At 41.6% G+C, this 21,452-nt stretch overlaps 1 protein-coding gene across 1 annotated transcript in view; it reads right to left on the reverse strand.

The window, feature by feature from the left end:
- LOC136873892 (pyrimidodiazepine synthase) overlaps nucleotides 1-18,942 on the reverse strand; it is an 81,917-nt gene extending 62,975 nt beyond the window's left edge. The window contains exon 1 of the mRNA XM_067147218.2: nucleotides 18,790-18,942. Within this exon, the coding sequence (XP_067003319.1) occupies nucleotides 18,790-18,814 (25 nt within the window). The 5' untranslated portion in view covers nucleotides 18,815-18,942. The remainder of the gene's footprint in view (nucleotides 1-18,789) is intronic.
- Between the last annotated feature and the right edge of the window lie 2,510 nt (nucleotides 18,943-21,452).

The following is a 21,452-nucleotide window of genomic DNA, read 5'->3' on the forward strand; positions in this document are numbered from 1 at the left end:
TCTAAATCGTTGTCCCAGTAGTTCCCCATCCCAATTTCTTCTAGTATTTTCTTTAAGTTGCCCGCCCAGTACCCATCTTGGTACCTCATTTGGTGTCGGTAAGCTATATCTAGAATTTCTCCCCCTACTCCCATTTTTAACCTAAACCAATATTTTATTAGTCTCTTAATTATATCCACTTTTATATTAATGTCTGTACACAGTAATCTTGCTCTACTATTCGCTGTACATATTGGTAAGCCTGTAATTATTTTAATAAATCTGCTAGTGACTGAATTGAGCATTACTATTTCCTTTTCTGTGCCCCATACTTCTGCACCGTATAACATTTTAGATTTAATCACAGCGCTGAATACATTTCTTTGTACCCTAAAATCAATATTAGGCATCCTGTTATCTAATATTCTTATACTAGCTAGGGCTGCTGCACCAATCAGTTTTGCTCTCTTGACATGCTCAAACCAATTTCCATTTCCTGATATGATAATTCCTAAATATTCTAATTTGTTAACTACTTCTAGATTTACTCCTTCAAGGTACCATTTTTCTTTTTGCTAATTTGTTCCCTTTTTTGCATACCATTACTCTAGTTTTCTGTGCGTTAATTTTCATATTCCATTCTTTACAGTACTTCTCGATACCATCACTACTTTTTTGCATTGCAACTGGCGTTAGTGTGAACAGGAGTATGTCGTCAGCAAAAACAAGACCAGGAATATCCTCATTTTCTAAACATGGCAGTGCAAATCTTTCCTCAACTTCGAATTCTAGTATATCGTTAATGAACAATAGAAATAAAATCGGTGACAATTTACACCCCTGTTTCAGACCCATTTTAGAGACAATCTCTCATACTACTACTCCTTCTTTCACTCTCACAGTACACTTTACTTCAGCATATATATTTTTTATAGCCCTTATCATTTTACATGACACTCCTACTTGTCTCAGTCTAGTAACGACTGCCCCCCTGCTCACAATATCGAATGCTTTTTCTAAATCTAATGATGTAATATAGAGCTTTCCATCTTTTTTCTTTACATATTTGTCAATAAGAGTTCTCACAATAAAAACATTATCTGGTGTTGTTCTCCCTCTTCTGAAACCACTTTGAAATTTCGACAGGGTTGAATGTCTTTCTGCCAAGTTCCTTAGTCTATTTGCTAGTATACCGTATATACTTTCCCCAATGTATCTAATAAAGTAATTCCCCTGTAGTTTCCTGGATTTAATCTATCCCCTTTATTTTTGTATATAGGACATATTATCCCCTCTTTCCACGCTTTCGGAAATACACCTTTCTCGAAGATTTTATTGAATATCCTTGTCAAAATTTCCAACATGCCGTTTCGCTCTCCCACCTCTTTCCAAAATTCATATGTGATACCCAAAATAGCTCCTGATTTTCCCTTTTTGGCTCGTTGTTACAGGTTCCTTATTTCGTGAGTCAAAATTGCCTCATCTAATTCAGACAGAGTGACAATCAAAACCCCCGAAACAATAATCCCCTCGTGATGAGCTCTCCATTTGTCTTCTTTATTCATTAATTTCTCGAAATACTGGACCCATGTACTATGACTTATGTTGGTCCCCTCAGAACCCGACTTCTTCTTGGTTATTTGATTTATTTTATCCCATACTTTCCTACTGTCATTGTCCTTACACTTTTTATTTATGTCTGCAGCCATCTTTTGTTGCCATTCCGACTTCGTCTTTCTTAACAATTCTCTATATTCTTTCCTTTTTTTTTTTTTTTTTTTACAAAATTCGTTTCTAGCTATTTGACCACCATCCACCCTGTATCTCCTAAGTGCCTTTATAACCAGTGACTTTTTCTTTACACATTCTGTATTATACCATCCACATTGTATCTGCGTTTTACTTATAGTTTGCCTCATACATTTTCCTGCCATTCCTATTAAATTTTCTATCCTGGTTAGGGCTTCTTTCACTCTATTCTCTTCTATCAATATTACAAAACCTATTTTCCAAATCTCAAAATTTTCTCCATTGAAGTACTCTCTGAATTTATTCCCTAATTCTTCTCTCCAACGATACCTAGGTATTTTCCTCTCCTTTACGCTATCGTAAACGATCTCTTGCGCTCTTATATCTTGAATCATTAATTTTATAGGTACTGGCATATGATTTGCCTCTGCCCAATCCCTAATGCGTATCTCTTTAATAATTTTCAAACTATCCCTACAGCATACAACTAGGTCAATTGTACTGCCCCCATTTTCTACCATATAGGTTAATTTTCCACTCTCATCTCCGAGCCACCATCCATTTAATATATAAAGCTCATCTACAGCGCATAATTCTAGTAGTTTTTCTCAGTTTCTGTTACATACTTTATCCTGGCTATTTCTATTAATTACTAATACCCCGTCCTCATGTTGACTATAAACTGGCTTCCTGTCCCCTATCCTCGCGTTAAGATCGCCCATAATAATAATGCTTGCCTGATCATGTGTACTTCTCATTCGTCTAATTTCTGTCGCTAAATTCTCAAAAAATTCATTCTGCGCAAATGGGGAGCTCAAAGGTGGATTATATATAAAATCTATACATATTTCATTCCTACAATTGACCCTATCTAATATTCTTATCCAGATTAATTGACAGGAAGTAGTATCTCCCGGATACAAGCTCACAGCTGCGCGACCTTAACTGCACGACCAACTCGCGCGGTAGAACAGGTTCTACGAGGTTTTCAAGTTTAAAATACTTCTAATGAACAGTTAAAATGTTGATGAGCCCCTTCTTTCCCTGTGCCCTTCATTTTGTTGTTGCATTTTCTTCACACTCCCTTTTTTGAGAGAACATAAGATTTCATATTGTACACAGCCTGTGGACTCTTGATTAAGCGCTTATTCTTCGTATCTTTTCTAATATTAAGGCACTGTAATTGATTTTCAGTTGATTTTCCAAGGACACAAAGAATTGGAGAATTAGTCCTTCTTTAGGATGACTACCTGGTCTGTTCTTTATATGCAACCGCCGAAGAACCTTCTGGAAAGTTGGCGGGAGCCTTTTTAGGAGGTAACGGAGCACATCGACTGTGCTGAATTCAAACCTCTTTGCATTTAAAAAAAAAATACAGGTACATATTCACAATGTTTCGCTGAGTCTGCTGCAAAACATCCTTCGTCAGTTTCTCTCCCAATACATCCTGATACAAGGGTATAATTCAAGAGCCTCCGTGGTTAAAGCGGCAGCGCGCCGGCCTCTCAAAGCTGGGTCCCATGGTTCAAGTCCCGGTCGCTCGATGTGAGAATTGTGCTGCACAAAGCGGAAGCGGGACAGGTTTTTCTTCCGGTACTCCGGTTTTACTTGTCATCTTTCATTCCAGCGACACTCTCTAATTTCCTTTCATCAATCAGTCACTAATCATTGCTCCAGAGGAATGCGACAGGCTTCGGTAGCCGGTACAATTCATATCACCGCCGCTAGATGGGGCTTCATTCATTCCATTCCTGACCCGGTCAAATGACTGGAAACAGGCTGACGATTTTTTTACACGAGTATGTTTCTAAATCTCCCCGAGAGGCCGGGGTTGGATTCCCGGCTCTGCCACGAAATTTGAAAAGTGGTACGAGGGCTGGAACGGGGTCCACTCAGCCTCGGGAGGTCAACTGATTAGAGGTGGGTTCGATTCTCACTTCAGCCATCCTGGAAGTGGTTTTCCGTGGTTTCCCAGCTCTCCTCCAGGCAAATGCCGGGATGGTGCCTAACTTATGGCCACGGCCGCTTCCTACCCACTTCCTTGTCTATCCCTTCCAATCTTCCCATCCCCCAGTAAGGCCCCTGTTCAGCATAGCTGTGAGGCTGCCTGGGCGAGGTACTGGTCATCCTCCCCAGTTGTAACCCCGACCCAAAGTCTCACCCTCCAGGACACCGCCCTTAGGGTGGTAGAGGTGGGATCCCTCGCTAAGTCCGAGGGAAAAACCAACCCTGGAGGGTAAACAGATTAAGAGAGAAAGAGAAAGAAAGAAATTTCTAACCCTTATGCCATAGTATCTAGCCTATACAATTTAAAATTAATGTTTCCTGTCTCCTGTAAAGTTGACGATTTCGACATAGAATGTTTGCATTCTACTCCACCGAGATGTCGAACCACTCATTTCTGCACACTCACGTGTTGCCATTCAACTTGCGGTGCCATTATTTCAAAACATAACACACTCTTTCCTATCGGCAGCCTTCTTCATTCTCAATCTGATGTCATCAGCAACTTATTCCTCGCGTTCCTGGACGTGTTTGTCGAGAGGATGGTCGCCATCTATACCCACACAGTGTACAGGAAACCTACACATACCGATCGGTATCTTAGTAAGGGCTCCAACCATCACCCTAAACAGATGACGAGGACGCTGTTAGCGCGAACTAAATGGTTCTATCCACCAGCTCTATACCAGAGCAAAATGGAAAAAGTCTTATTTCCTGTTGCAAACCTCCACGATCTGAGGAGATACAAGGGGATACACATAAGAGAAAGGCACTCCTTCCATAGATTCCCGCTATTATTAGGTTTAAAAAGTCTCACATCAAGACAGCCTTTCAAAACAAGGAAAATATTCCGTCAGTTATGCTCAGCTAAGGATCCTGGGGACACTCTCTCAAGCGTGGTACCCCTGCGGGTGAGGGTGGTAGCAAAACGTCCATGAATCCCCCCCCCTCCCACCCGCTTGTCGTAAGAGGTGACTTAAAAGGAACCCCAGTGGCACTTAACTTCTGAGCGTGAGTTGGCGACCACAGAGATCTTAGCTTAGCCCTGGCGTTGATTCTATTTACTTGTGCCAGGCTCCTCACTTTCATCTATCCTATCCGACCTACCTTAGTCAACTCTTGTTCTTTTCCGACCCGACGGTATTAGGCTTTCGCGGCCTAGGAAGTCTTTTATTTACACGCCCTTCGTGGCTTTTGTCTTCCTTTTGCCGATATCTTATTTTTCGAAGTGTCGGACTTCTTCCCGTTGTACTTCCTTGTTGCCCAGTTGTGCTTCCTCTTAAAACAATAATCATCACCACCACCTTTCCAGCGCAGAGTAAGGTATCCCCTGTTCGTGCGGGAAAGTTTATGCGCTCTGGTTCACACACTCACATCACTACGAAAGGGGCTTCCGTGACACATCCTCTTCGCTTCTCCACGCTCTTTTTTCGGCTGGGTGGCGCTCTTCTCTGCTGCAGCTCAGTCGGCCCAAGATTAATCAAACGGGCAGATGCCTAGTTGGCTGTCACCTATCCCTCACCATGTACACCTGTCTCATCAAAGGCGTGGACACATTCTTCACGGACTGGTTCATTTGTAATGAAGTTGATGGACACGGCCACTCGATCTGGGAAGTTGCACGGCTACAGGACAGATCTTCTGGACAGCCTTCGCCGGACGTCCTCGCCTTCTTCCGGGAACAGGCCCAAGTGGAGAACTTCATCACCGCTGGCGCCATCATCTCCGGTCGCCGGCACGAGGTGGTTCCGACTCCCGAGTATATCATCCGTGACCTGCGCTCCATTATGGACCACCCTCTCTCTGTTCAACCACGCTCCTCTCGCCCGACGACATCCCCACCACCCCCAACCTCCATTACGTTTACCAACACCACTCCCACCTTCACCTCTTCTGCCTCCACTCCTTTAACTACTTCGCCCGTCCTTACCACGACTAGCCACTCCTCTCCTATCATGTCTACTTCACCTATCTCCCTACCTGTCTCTCTAACGAGTCCAGTGCTACCCCTGTCACCCTTTCGGCTGCCACCTCTGCGGCTCCGCATGCTCGCCAAGGATCCACACCCGACGCAGCAACGCTACCTCTCCCACCGTCTCTGAGCTGCGTCATCCGTGGCATCGACCCGGCCATCCCAGAACAGGATATCCAGACCGAACTTCAACTGGCTGGTGTTCAGGCCCGTCGAGCGTTCCGGATCTTCAACGATCAAGGCCCAACGTTCTGTCCGTCTTCAGCTCTCGGCTACCGCCGCAGTTGACCAACTGATCTCCACTGGCGTCCGTCTCCGCGGAAGAACTTATCGAGTAGAACCTTCCCGCTCCCCACCCCGCCCTGTCCGTTCTTCTTCTCCAAACCCTTCTTCTCGCCCATCACCAGTCCCGCCGCCCAGTCCACCACCGCCACTCCTTAACGTCACCGCTCCGCCACCCATTCATTTTCTACCGCCCCTCCCGATCTTGGACCTTCTCCGTTTACTCGCTACTTCCGTCACCAACATGACCACAACCCTGTACTACCTTCTATCACAACACTACCCTCCTCCTTCCACCAACTTCCTATCACACCCGCTCATTACTCCAGCTCAATATCTGTAACTCTATGTCATACGTTATTCAACCGACTTTTCCTCCATCTTCTTTATATTCATATATATTCATCATTTTGTCATCCTATTCTGTACATATCTGTCTAACTGTATATCCTAATTCGTTATCCTCCTGCTTTTCCCTTACGTATGTCTATACATGCCACTAAACATTCGATTTTCTCTTACATATGTTTATTGTACACGGCCTAAGAGCTACTTTGTATAGCTGATGGCGCGCCTACCCATAGGGTAGGAATGAAATAACCTTGTGAAAAAAAAAGTTTATGTCGGGACTACCAAATGTAGCTTGAGGAACATAGGCGTCACTGTCATCGCACTCAACGTGAAAAATTTACTGTGACGGAGCACGCTCTCACTTTGTTCCATCATGAGATGAATTTGAGGAAACCAAGGTTCTGGCAACCACACACCAGTATCATGCTCGTCTCTACCGAGAAACTGTGGAGATAATGAAACATGACAACTGTATTAACAGGAAGTGAAATGGCCTGCAGATTAGCAGAGTTTAGCGACCGCCAGACCGCAATACTATAAAAGAAGGAAAGATATCGGTCACACTGCGCAGATCCTAGTATAAACACTAGTTTGAGAGAGAGAGAGAGAGAGAGAGAGAGAGAGAAAGAGAAAGAGAGAGAGAAACCATAGCTTATAGTCTCCTCACAACCTTAAAAGTACGGACGTCCACCAGCCTGTGTCATTCCGTCTCGAAAATGGCTACGGAAGAGCAGCTGAAACGTCGAAATGCCAACACGGCCGTATATCCCAGAGAGTCACAGTAGCGGCGTTTGGGAAAAAAAGTGTGTGTGGGGGAGAGGGGGCACAAAAAATTCAGACAACAAAAAAGTACCGGGGGTCTGAGGAATACAGTGGGGGTAAACAACAAAATTGAAAAAAGTAAAAGCTACCAAATGGTAGGGTTTCGATGCTCTCTGAACGAATTTCGACGGAGAAGTAAAGGTTGACACTTTACCAACTTGACTGCGGTAATAATAGCTATTTTTTGAGATTTTATTCAATACTATACAAAAAAACTTTCACCAAAGGGACAATTACAGCTGAGCAAGTAAGTATGCGGTTTGGGTCATTTAGCTATCAGTGTACATTCAGGATATAATAGGTTCGAACCCCACTGTTGGCAGTCTGGAAGATGGTTTTCCGTGGTTTTCCCTATTTTCATACTAGGCAAATGACCGGGCTGAAGTAAGGCCACGGTCAACCTCTTTCCACTCAGCCCTTTCCTATCCCGTCGTCAGTACGACATAAAGCAGATTGTAAAGAAAAAAGGAACTATTAGAAGACATGTGGACAGCTAAGCTTATGTACCATCAGATACTAATCGCACTTCTACACGTTGCTGCGCTAGTCTCCACCACTCGCTGTGGCACTGTAAAATCAGTTAGCTGCGTTGAATGTCATTTTTTTTCGTATTTCCACTAAGTTCTTTTTAGTGTATTTCCATTAAGTTTTTTTAAGTTAAGGCAATTTAAGTAAGAGACAGCAGGGTTTGTATAAATTGCTTTTCTTGAATTCCTAGTTTTAGGTGGCTAAAATGGAATTTAAAAAATATAATTTCTCAATAAAGTGGGGGAGCGACAACCCCCCCCCCCTCTTCGCGCTATGAGGAGAGACATGAAAGCTTGTAAACTTATTCCTTTAATAACTGCTCCTTGATCCGTTCTGCAATCAGACGTTCGTCCATTGCCCCGAAGTAATCTGCCGGCAGTTTAACAACGACTACTTTGCACGCTTTCATCACACACAAGCGGCAATAATGCCGTCGTCAGTGTAAGGTACATCACAGTCACACGACGCATCTCACTAGGATGTCATGTCCCGCTTACGAATGCCGCTCGGAAGGCAGACAGGCGTTATTTCCCTCTTACAGATTATATCGAACTCTGTCAGGCACGTCATGAGTGTTCCTTGTCGGATAAATGGAAACATGATATCTCCATGTGATATTTTGGCTCATAATACACTGATAAGTTTCTCAAGAATCCTCGATTACACCTTCTGGTCGCCTTACACAACAAATAGCATAGTTATCTTTGATGACTCTCAACCTTAACATGTGTTTCCTTCGAATTGACAATATCAACAGTGACTTGCTTTTACTAGAAATTCCAGTCATGGTTAAGTCGTAGATAATTATTTTTCGAACGTCTTATGAAAAAACAATAAAATGCTATTATTGACTTTGTAAGGGACAAACGATGGCATAATAATTTCCCAGTACGAATTTACTACTGTATGTTAAACAGAGGCTGATTAGCCAGGTGTAAGTAGGAGTGGTAGAATAAAATCCAGGATATACCCTTCCCGCCGTAAGAGACGTCTTATGTGGGGACCAGGGACTCTCAAATTGGGAGCGTGGGTTGGCGACTACGGTTCCTTTAGCTGAGTCTTACTAGTTGCAAGCTCCTCCCTTCATCTTTCCTATCCGACCTGCATTGGTCAACTCTTGTCCTTTTCCGACTTTTAGCCTTCAGGAAAAACGAAGAAAAATTGAAATACGGAAATAAATAAGAAGAAAGTCATATATATATATATATATATATATATATATATATATATATATATATATATATATATACAGTATATGGTGCCAACTCCACGTGAAAGTTTCACCTGGACTACGACACATCAGAAAAATGTGTCACGCCATGCAGGGCACACACGTCCCATTGAAATATTGATGGTTCGGGATGTCCGAATTCCAGAATTATCGAAACATTTTCATCCTTATTTATTAATTTGATATTCAGGCTAATATCTAGCGTTTTTTGAAACTTTCATGCAAACAAGGTATCCTGTATTATTTATTATCATTGTGTACACCGCCACTTACTGCAAAAATATACGTGAATGTATTTATTTCTGTTTTTAAATTATATAAAATTCACTGAGATAAGAGAAAAGGTTCAGCAATATAATTTTTATAATTTATTTTTATATCGGTGTGATCGTCCGTATTTTCCGAGCTTTTACTTATCCGTGATGGCCTCGGTCCATATTACCTCGAATGATCGGGATTCTACTTTAGCAGTAGAGCGAGTTGGCAGTGCGGTTAGGGGCGCAATACTGTGAGCTTGCACTCGGAAGATGAAAATTCACAGCCTGTTTCCAGTCATTCGATCGGGTCAGGAATGGAATGAATGAAGCCCCCATCTAGCGGCGAGGATAGGAAATGTGCCGATTGCCGAGGCCTGTCGCACTCCTCTGGGGCAATGATCCGGTGATAAATGACTGACAGATGAAATGAAATGTTAATGCAGAGTGTTGCTGGAATGAAAGATGACAGGGAAAACCGGAGTACCCGGAGAAAAACCTGTCCTGCCTCCGCTTTGTCCAGCACAAATCTCACATGGAGTGACCGGGATTTGAACCGCGGAACTCAGCGGTGAGAGACCGGCGCGCTGCCACCTGAGCCACGGAAGTGGGTTCGAACCCCACTGTCGGCAATTCTGAAGATGCTTTTCCTCGGTTTCCCGTTTTCACACCAGGCAAATGCTGGGGCTGTATCTTAAGTAAGGCAACGGCTGCATCCAACCCACTCCTAGCCCTTTCCTATCCCATTGTCACGATAAGACCTATCTGTGTCGGTGCGATGTATAGCGAACTGTAATGTCAAAATCGATTCCCACCACATTCATTGATATTATTTTATAAGTTTTGGTTGGTAAGGACATTTGGTATTACAGAAGAACGCTGAAAGAAAGATGGGTAGATCGGATAATGCATGAAGAGAGAGATTGGCCGGATACATCTTTAGACACCAGCACTTGTTCTCTTAGTTTCTAAGGGAAATGTAGTGACGGCGTAAGAGCAGTAGTGGTAGACCAATGCATAGACATGACAAACAGATCATAGTAGATATAGTATACCGTTGTTGCGCCTGCGAAAAGTGCTATGTGATTTATTCAGCTTAGAACTTTGGCTCGTAAAATTCTGTTATCATTCTTTCTTTCTTTCTTTCTTTCTTAATCTGTTTACCTCTAGGGTTGGTTTTCTTTTGGACTCAGCGAAGGATCCCTCCTCTACCGCCTCAAGGACAGTGTCCTGGAGCATGAGACATTGAGTTGGGATACAAGTGGGTAGGAGGACCAGTACTTCTCCCAGACAACCTCACCTGCTATTCTGAACACGGGCCTTGTGGAGGGATGGGAAGATTGGAAGAGATAGACAAGCAAGAGGGAAGGAAGCCGCTGCGACCTTATTTTAGGTACCATCCCGGCATTTTCCTTGTGGAGAAGTAGGAAATCATGGAAAACCACTTCGAGGATGACTGAGGTGGGAATGAAACCCCTCTCTATTCAGTTAATCTCCCAAGGCTGAGTGGAACTCGTTCCAGCACTCGTACAACTTTTCAAATTTCTTGGCAGAGCCGGGAATCGAACCCAGGCCTCTGGGGATGGCAGTTAATCTCACTAACCACTACACAACAGAGGCGAACATAAGGTTCAATATTGTGCGATTAGTTTTTAACGAATTCTCGCTCTTCTTAACACAATTATGTTCTGCAGGTCAGTATTCTCGCTTTTCATACTGTAATATATGTGCTCCGGGTCAGTATTTCTCCGGCAATATTATCACATAGCAGCTTTCGCAGGCGCAGCAGCGATATAGTGCTGTAATTACATGAAATGGAAAACCGGGCGGAATGGCCGCGCTACGCCAAGCTCTGCATTCCGAAGACGAGTGGGTTCAAAACCGCACCGTCAGTTGTCCTGACAATGGTTTTCATTGAGTTTTCCCTTTTCACTTCCAGATGAATGGCGGGACAGTTCCTATTCATAGGCCACAGCCGATCCCTTTTCTTTCATTCACCACCATTCATTTCATCTTTATCAGCTCCTCAACTGAGGTTGGCGACAGGAAGGGTAGCCGACCGTAAAACACGCCACATAATTTCATCTCACATCATTGCCGACCACGTAATAAGCAATCAATTTCAGTTTCGAAAACGATCGTTTTGTATAAAAGTAAGGAGAGTAATTAGGTTTCAAATTTGTTTTCGCTACCAATTGGCACTGTTTAATAGTAACCTGACGCAGATCATTGTGAGAGAGTACGCCGCTGAGACAGCTCTCTTAAACTCAGCACAATACAATAATGTGCAGGCAGATGAAATGAAATGTCGAATGGCCTCCAGAGAGGCCTGGTGCAGGTATTTTGATTTGATTCCCTTAGGCGACCTGCGCGTCGTGATGAGGATGAAATGATGACGAAGACTACACATACACCCAACTCCTGTGCCAGCGAAATTAACCAATTATGGTTATAATTCTTCCGCCTCTGCCGGAAATCGAACCCGAGACCCCTGTAACCAAAGGCCAGCACGGTAACCATTTAGTCATGGAGCCAGATTACAGGCAGATGTAAGCATCCGACGATTACTCTTGGATACGCACTGTGAAATCAAACGTTTCCGGCCCATTGTAAAAACACATCACGATATCACCTTTCCAGTACAGAGTGTCATTCGGGTAATTAATTTACTCTTTCTGGAGTAGTACGTGTGCCCCTTAAGCCCCGGACTCACCTGCGTTGCAGCTTTGTAGGCTCTAATGTTACGCCACTGGCACAGTACTATCTTTTGTTTCTGTTAGAGCCGAGTAATGTCCGAAAAGCGGAAACGTGCAATGTTAGTAATACAGCAGACGCTGGAAATAGCGCGTAAACTTGAAGAAGGTAGTTTTACACAGCACCTGTCTTTGATGCACTGCGTGAGCCAGGATATCAGAGTAATCGCGACTAGATTTTATTTTAATATAGCAGATTGCTTCGTCAATATCTGTTTCTTCTCATTGCAAATTATCCGTGATTTTCGATTACCCGCCATTTCCTACCCCCAGTTAATGCGGATAATCGAGAGTCTATTGTATTGCTTCCATTAACCAAATTTGTCTTACGAGCAATTCTGAAATAATTTCAACAAAGGAGTAAGTAAGTTGCTGACAACTGAAGCATTTCCTCCCTCTTTCCCAGTCACGAAAAAAGCATGATCTCATGCAATGTTCTGGAAAAACATTCCCTGGACTCACCGCATCGCTGTGATTACAGAAGTAACAATCTAGGGAGCTGCCGTGATACTTTTCACCTAGTACAGAGGATCCCTTCCCCATACCCACACTATTGAAGGCTTGCTAGATCCTCTCCTTCCGTGCTGAATATTGCGGGTTTTTATCCCAGGGCGGCCGGTTCGCGTAAACAGATTTATTGGCTCGTTGAAAAAAATTCACGACGAAAACTCCGTGTCTCTGTTGACTGTCAAGAACAAAGGTAGTATAATGTAAACCGAGAAAATGGCTGTGCGGTTTGAGTCACGTAGTTATCAGCTTGCATTCGGGACAAAGTGGGTTTGAACCCCACTATTGGCAGCCCAGAAGATGGTTTTGCGTGGTTTCCTATCTTCACACCAGGCATTCATGAAGGCCACGGTCGCTTCCTTTCCAATCCTAGCCCTTTCTTATCCTATCGTCGCTATAAGACCTATCTGTGTCGATGCGACGTAAAGCAAATTGCAAAAACAAAATAAATAAAATGGTGTTACTGGTTACATGTCACACTAACTAATTCTACGGTTTTTGGAGACGCTGGGGTGCCAGAATTTGGACCCACACGATTTTTGTTTACGTGACTGTTAATCTACCGACACGATGCTGACGAATATGAACACTTTCAAATACCAATGTACCGAGCTGGAATCGAACCCGTCAACTTGAGTTCAGACCGTCAAAGTCAGTAAGCTCAGCGAAGGACAGTAGTTGAAAGTGTTTAACACATATTATTATTATTATTATTATTATTATTATTATTATTATTATTATTATTATTATTATTATTATTATAAATACATATATACATACATACATCATCATTATAGACTGCGTACTGAGCTCGATAGCTACAGTCACTTAAGTGCGGCCAGTATCCAGTATTCAGGAGATAGTAGGTTCGAACCCCACTATCGGCAGCCCTGAAAATGGTTTTCCGTGGTTTCCCATTTTTACACCAGGCAAATACTGGGGCTGTACCTTAAGGAGATACGGAGCGGCCTATCTTAACAATGTTAAATTTGTTTAGTTCATGTTCCTTTTTCTCAGGATCTAATAAAGTTATGAAAATGAAATTTATGTCACATCTTATTCAAACCTTACTTGATATACTGACGGAGCGTTTTTTTAATTGGACTTAAGGGGACTCAGATATATATTTTTCTTATACAGTCAATCAATAGAATTATTTTTCCTAAAAAACAGCCAAATCTCAAACAGTTTTACTTAAATCAGGAAATCCCTCCGTTAAAATGGTAACCAATATGAGACAAATTCATGATGAAAATTACACAGCTCTGTGATATATAGTCACCTAGAAAAAGGAACAAACATTTGAAAAAATTGGAAACTGAGAAAACTGCAGTTAAAACTTTCCACACATATGATTTTCTCATGGTTAGCGCAAGTTTAAATTAAAATTGTGGCAACTTTTAATTGTTAAACTATAATGTATTATACATCATTTTACAGAGCAGACTTCGGAGATTCATAAAATATAAAAATATAAACATGATATTTTTGACCATTTTAACCGTTTCTTATGCCCTTAATTAAGGCCACGGCCGCTTCCTTCCCAATCCTAGCCCTTTCTTGTCCCATCGTCGCAATAAGACCTATCTGTGTCGGTGCGACGTAAAGCAACTAGCATAAAAATTATAGACCGCTATGCCTTTCAGCGTTCAGTCTGCAAGCCTCTGTGAATTGACTAAATTACGCCACAGTCCTCTATTTGCAACTAGTGCTGTGGCTTCATTTAGTTCTATAACTCTTATCTTTAAATCGTTATAAAATTATTATTATTAATTATTATTATTATTATTATTTCCGGCTCCATGGCCAAATGGTTAGCGTACTAGCCTTTGGTTACAGGGGTCGTGAGTTCGCTTCACGGCAGGGTCCGGAATTTTAACCATAATTGGTTAATTCCGCTGACACGGAGGCCGAGTGTATTATGTCATCTTCATCATCATTTCATCCTCATCACGAAGCGCAGGTCGCTTACGGGAGTCAATTCAAAAGACTGTACCAGGCAAGCCGTACTTGTCCTCGAACATTCCCGACACTAAAAGCTATAAGCCATTTCACTTCATTATTATTATTATTATTATTATTATTATTATTATTATTATTATTATTATTATTATTATTATTATTACTATTATTATTATTATTATTATTATTATTATTATTATTATTACAGACGAAATCGCTTATAACGATCCCGAAGGGAACACCAATGAATGGTCGTTACAGACGATAGTCGCCCAAACCGGAATTTTGTTGTTGTTAAGAATGTCATCGGTAAGTTTTAGGCTGTACACTTACATGGTTAATTAACAGAATAAAGTTAAAACTTCAAAAAACATACCGGTGACTGAAATACGTACTGTATTTACAGTACAGTGTTAGTGGAGTGGAATTGCGTGGAATTCCATTGGCTTTCGCTTGAAGCGTAGGTCTATTGTCGGCACATTATATGTTCTTTGTTTCTTAAACTGTGTAAGTAAAGATTATGCAATATCTTTGGACTCAGGTAAAGTGGCCCGCTTGATATTCAAAGATTTTTTCGAAAAGAGACTGTATTTTCTCTCTGTTCTTCCAAATCGTAGAAATCGTTCTTAAGTGTGATACACCCACTTCATTCCCGATACTGACATTTGTTTCCCCATTTTAATCGCCATATTACGTGTGACATTGCTTCAGTATTTAACACTCCTTTCCTTTTGAAACTTCTTCACAGCGATGCTTGCCTTGACTGTTCACTGATTTGAAATTTACAATAATAAGCGTAATAATGTTGTCATCAATACCTAAATACGCAAATCACAATTGGACGTTATAGCCGATTCATTTATATGAAAATGTACGGTAATCAAAATACGTCGTTTTATACGATATGTCGTTAAAAGCGATGACGCAATAAACGGTTACGACTGTATTGTTACATCTAAGTAATTCGTGTAGTAAGTTCAAAGAGAACTCAAAGTGTCGGACATTTGCTCCGAAAAGTTAACCAAGGATATCCTAGCCTCCAAATGAAGAAACAACGTGTGGAAAGGAGCGAGAGCTTGAAAATATTTCGCAACAACTCTCTCCCGATTTAAATGCTGGTAATGAACAGCGAAGTAATCTGAGTTTCCTCCTATTTTGAAGAGCTTCCTCCTTATTCATTGAATAAAACGAAGCAACCTGAACTAGGTCATTGATTCCTCGCTCCTTTTTAGAGCAACGAGTTTGAAAGTAGAGTTGCCTCACACTTCATATGAATAAAGTCGACTTCTTGTCCACACTTTTAAGTCCTCCCTTCAAGAAACCGAAGTCAGCTCCGGTGACTGCATCTTGTAGAACGAAGTGGTTTTGCAGAGACGGCTGCCTTTATGAATGTGCAAAGACGCCAGAAAGTGTATAAGGAACCCAGGGCCACTTTCAGGGGACTATAAAACTCTGCATCGCTTCAGTCAAGAAAACGCTCAGTGGTTAAGGGACTATTTCTTAGGTGAGACAAAAGAAACCAGCGGGAGTGCGATAACAAACACATAAGTTAGGGAGTGCGAATATTTCTGAGGTACTAGAGCGAATAGCGCTTCCAAATTATTGCTCAGGATATACGTTTACATCAGAGTACTGCATCTATCATATTTTGGAAGGTTCTGGATGAAATAGTACGGAAAATGGACCAATGGATAAAACTTCCGCGAATTGTAGATGAACAACAGGCAGCAATGAATGAACGTCTTCAAAGATATTGTTTTCCATTCGCTAAAGGAGTCATCGACTGTGCTCATGTACTCCTGAACATGTGGAGAGTACATAAACCGCAAACTTTGAATGGTCAAGCTACTTGCCTATGTAGCCTATATGCCTACAGAATGAAGTACGTAATATTTAATTAATTACTACATTATTTGAAGACTTGTAAGATCGCTTTATAAAGGAACGTTTTATAAACTGTAAATACTGCAGAATTATTATAATACATTCTTGCAAGAAAGAAATGCTAAAATTCTGATTAGTAAAAATGTGGAAGTTACGTCTACAGTTTCTACGAATTTTGTACATCACCTTTAGTAAAAATGTGAAAGAAAGGTTCATAATTTCTACGAATTTCGTAAAGGAGCTTTAGTTATTTCTCCTAACCTCATTGTGAATACAATACGTGTTTGTTCTATCATAATAATAAGTGCCAACACATTCTAGAGAACGCGCCATAAAATTATACTAAACAAACATTTACACTAGACGAGGTTAATCTTCGATAATACTGATAGCAGGATTGGTCTCACCATCGATCAGCTCCACAAGCCGGTTCAATTTTATGGGCTGGTTTCCCGTTTACTTCAATTCCATATTCTTTTTCGGCCAGTTTATTATATTGGACAGCTTTTATTTCATTGCGACTGTGCTACACAGATACCAACAGATTTTCGTATTTCTCTCTAAATGCTCACAAATGCAGAGGCTTCCTTCTGTCCTGCTGTTGGTAGCTGTTACGGTATGGCCTTTTAGCGTGCCCACAAACGCTCGCGCATCCTTTTTGCAAGTCATCTTCCTCCTCCTGCACTTCACAATGGTTAGTCTCGCTTGGTTCTACTGAGCGGAACATCTGTCAACAATCAATGTACCACAGTGCGCGCGAAAATTGGAAGCTTTCAGAGTCTACTCAGGCCGTGTGAGAGCAAGCTCTCTTAACCATAAGTTTTTATTCATAAGAAATTTGTGAGCTTCCACACAGTCGCTACGTTACTTTCTTCACTAATGAGGAGGATGAGTCAAGTTGGGTCTCCGTTTTAATCATGCCACCCAAAGACTAACTTCAAAAATATTTGTCTGAACAAAATATAGTTTTTGTTTGTTTGTTTGTTTGTTTGTTTGTTTGTTTGTTTGTTTGTTTGTGGTTTAACGTTGCTCTAACACATCAAAAGTTTTCAGTGACACAAGGATGTGAAAGGGCTAGAACTGGGAAGGTGGTGACCGTAGCCTTAAGTAAGGTACAGCTCAGGATTTTCCTGGTGTGAAAATGGGAAGCCACGGAACACCATCTTCAGGGCAACTGACAGTGGGGTTCGAAGCCACTCTCTCCCGAATGCAAGCTCACCATGGTAATTCCTCGTGTCCAATTATAATGCTGTAAGTCGCTCGTGGGTTGATGATTAAGTTACAAATATAACAAAAGTATGAAGGACACTCGTCAGATACAAAGTTCAAAAAAAGAAAATTCTTCTATTACTCATTGTAGAGCGAACTTTTAAAGTCTACAGAAGTCTGTGTAGGGTGAAATCTTAACTCGAGGTATCTTCTTTAACAACTGTAATAAATAACAATGTTACACTTTACGTCACACTAACTATACTTTTATGGTTTTGGAGTTGCCGCGGTGGCGGAATTTTGTCCCACACGAGTTCTTTTACGTGCCAATAAATCTCTCGCCATGAGGTTGACGTATGTGAACACCTTCAAATACCACCGCACTGAACCAGGATCATGATAACAATAACGCTATTGCTTTTACGTCCCATTAACTACTATTACGGATTTGGAGACGTCGAGGTGCCGGAATTTAGTCCCACAGGAGTTCTTTAACGTGCCAATAAATCTACCGCCATGAGGCTGACGTATTTGAGCATCTTTAAATACCATCGGACTGAACCAGGATCGAACCTGCCAAGCTGTGCTCAGAAGGCCGGCGCTCTGAGTTACTCAGTCCGGTCTTTGAAAAGATGCTCGAACAAAGGTTTAGACACAATATCTTTTGAGTATATACATTGCACATAATACTTTCAAGAATTCAAGTGAAAAGTGCATACAGATTCAAAACCTTGGATCAGAACAAAAATATTCCAATTCAGAAAACCGAGCGAGTTGGCCGTGCGGTTAGGATCACGCAGTTGTGAACATGCATGCGGGAGATAGTAAGTTCGAATCCCACCGTCGGGTACCCTAAAGATGGTCTTTCTTGATTTCCCATTTTCACACCAGGCAAATGCTGGGGCTGAATCTTAATTAAGGCCACGGCCGCTACCTTCTCAATCCTAGTCCTTTCCCATCCCTCCGTCACCGAAAATCTTCGATGTGTTAGTGCGACGTTAAGTAGCAAAAAATAAACTAAATAATAATAATTTTAAAACCCAGATAATTCCCGTTAAAAGCTGCTGAACGTGAGAACTGTTGCCCATACACGTTTTAGAGTGATAATCGTACAAATACAACTTTAGAGAGAAGAGTTCTTAAACTCATAAACTAGACGCCGGCACTTTTGTCACAAACAGTCAAAGGAAACTACGCCCAATATTAAAGTAAACAAAAAAAAAGCATTAATAATAATAATCAATTTTTGCAATGAATAAATAACTTCGGTAAACTGACGATATCAATGTTAGAAATACTTACCAACTGACAAATGTTTCGTACTCATACTGACGGCTGTAAATGAAGGACTGCGGAAGACACCGCCACTCTTTACGAACTCGCACTGCGATGTATGCCGAGCGCTAATGAGTAATGACGCCTGGAACTGCGAGAACTGATTCTTGTATTGCCGAGGCCGGACTAGTGTGAGTAATCGGTTGGGCGATGACGTCGCTAGAGTGTGCTGTGTGCACTGAGTCGACCTTACAACCAAGGTAAAACCGAACGTGCTTGTAGGCAGTATCCCCGAATCAAACGTGCTGAGTGGACTTCGACTCAACAGCGGCTAGTTTTATTAGCCTTACAGCTCAGCATTCGGAAAGCGGAGGAGCTGGTAACCACCGTCCGCTGTCCTGAGAATGGTTTTCCGTGGTTCTCCATTATCCTCCATTAACACAAATGCCGGGACAGATCCCTTTATGGTCCACAGCCACCAACCCTTCACCTACTCCGCACCTCAGAGAGGGCGTGGCCCTCTAGCAGGCCCACTGTACCAATCAATAATCAATCAATCAATCAATCAATCAATCAATCAATCAATCAATCAATCAATCAATCAATCACCAATGATCTACATTTAAGGCAATCGCCCATTACGCTTCACAGTACGGTTTTCGGAGACGTCGAGGTGCCGGAACTTAGTCCCACAAAAGTTCTTTTACGTGCCAATAAATCTTCCGCCATGATGCTGACGTATTTGAGCATTATGAGTATTTCTCATAAATAAGTGCAAAGTATTTGGAAATAAATTGAACATTTCCCTTGATAAACTATTCCAATCCCTAAACCCCTTCCTATAAACGAATATTTGCCCCAATTTGTCCTTTTGAATTCTAGCTTTATCTTCATATTGTGATCTTTCCTATTTTTAAAAACACCACTCAAACTTATTGGTCTATTAATGTCATTCCAAGCCATCTCTCTACTGACAGCTGGGACATATCACCTAGTCGAACAGCTTGTCTTCTTTCTCCCAAGTCTTCCGAGCCCAAGGTTTGCAACATTTCCGTAACGCTACTATTTTGTCGGCAATCACCCGAAACAAATCAAGCAGCTTTTCTTTGGATTTTTTCCAGTTCTCGAATCAAGTATTCCTGATGAGGGGTCCCATAAACTGGAACGATACCCTAATTGGGGTCTTATCAGAAACTTTTATGGTCTCTCCTTACATCCTTACTACAACCCAGAGGAGTAGCCCAGCGGGGAGAGGGGGGGGGGATTACTGGGGGTTAGTAACCCCCAGCTCCATAGAATTTAAAAAAAGAAAATAAACAAGTGAATGTCCGTTCAAGGGGTTTTCTCTTTTGAGCATTCACAGAGTGATAATTGTAAAACCAACAAATTTTTTGAATCTATTTTCTAAGAAGCCGTATTTTAGATTGTATTCCGAACATACCATTCGCTTTGATCATATTGTTTTTGTTCTGTATTTGAATGTAAGATTTTGTAGTGTACCGGTACTTCGATCTGAATATCAACATAATTTACTTGTACGCATCAGTGTCCTTATAATGACACTCATGCATGCGCGCACCACACACGCACAAGCAAATTCATTACGTTCTATCACAGTTTTGCAACTATAACCCCCGCCTCGCATCAGTCGACCCTGGTTTCGCTACTGCTGCAACCCCTAATCACCCTCATAATCATGTGCAGAGTCCGTACCCTTTTTTAAAAATCCCATTTATGTGATTACCCCAATGAAGATATTTCCTTATAGTAACACCCAGGTACTTATAGTGATCCCCGCAAGGAAATTTCACCCCATCAACACAGTAATTAAAACTGAGAGGACTTTTCCTATTTGTGAAAATCACAATCTGACATTTAACGCCGTGTATTATCATACCATTAGCTACCGTCCATTTCACAACATTGTCGAGGTCTTTTGCAGGTGCTCACTTATTTACTACTCTATACAGAAAAACATCTTTGGCAAAAGGCCCCTTGTAAGTGCGGAAGGAAACATTTTTGTTAGTAATAGCCGCCAAATCAGCTTCTTTACAGCTCAATCTGGCTTCTTTGAGACCATTCAGCTGGCAAGCGAGGCGTTTGTCCGTTCATGGGAAATATGTCCTTCTTAACTGAATGGTTCGCTTAATTATGGCTTTTTATGAATCAAATAATTCCTTACTTGCTTAGGCCTATAGCAGCACAACTGAATATTTTTATTTAAACCACCCCTTTCCTAATTGCATAAATTCAAGGAAGCACGTAGCAAATAAATACAGAGATGTCAGCGGGGAAAACATATTAGTACTTTTTTTCTGGGGAAGCAGAAAGGATATTTAATCAGAATAAAATTCTCAATTACTGAACTCAGTGATTTTGAATGCCACTCTTGCAGTGCGAGCTGGGCTGGTAGTGGTGGTGATAATTGTTTTAAGCAGTAGCGTAGCCAGGACTAGCCGATGGGTAGGAGGGGGGGGTGGTCATAGTAGCAAAATGATGATAGAACATAACAAAGGTGTTTGTGCGTGTGTGGTGCGCGCGAGAATAAGTGCCATTATAACGACGTTCATGCAAGTGAATTATGTTGATATTCAGTCTGCAATACCGGTACACCACAAAATCTTACATTCAAATACAGAACAAGAACAATATGATCAAAGTAAACAGATTTACAGCGATTGGTATGTTCA

Source organism: Anabrus simplex, chromosome 1, assembly GCF_040414725.1.
Source record: "Anabrus simplex isolate iqAnaSimp1 chromosome 1, ASM4041472v1, whole genome shotgun sequence".
Lineage (NCBI taxonomy): Eukaryota > Metazoa > Arthropoda > Insecta > Orthoptera > Tettigoniidae > Anabrus > Anabrus simplex.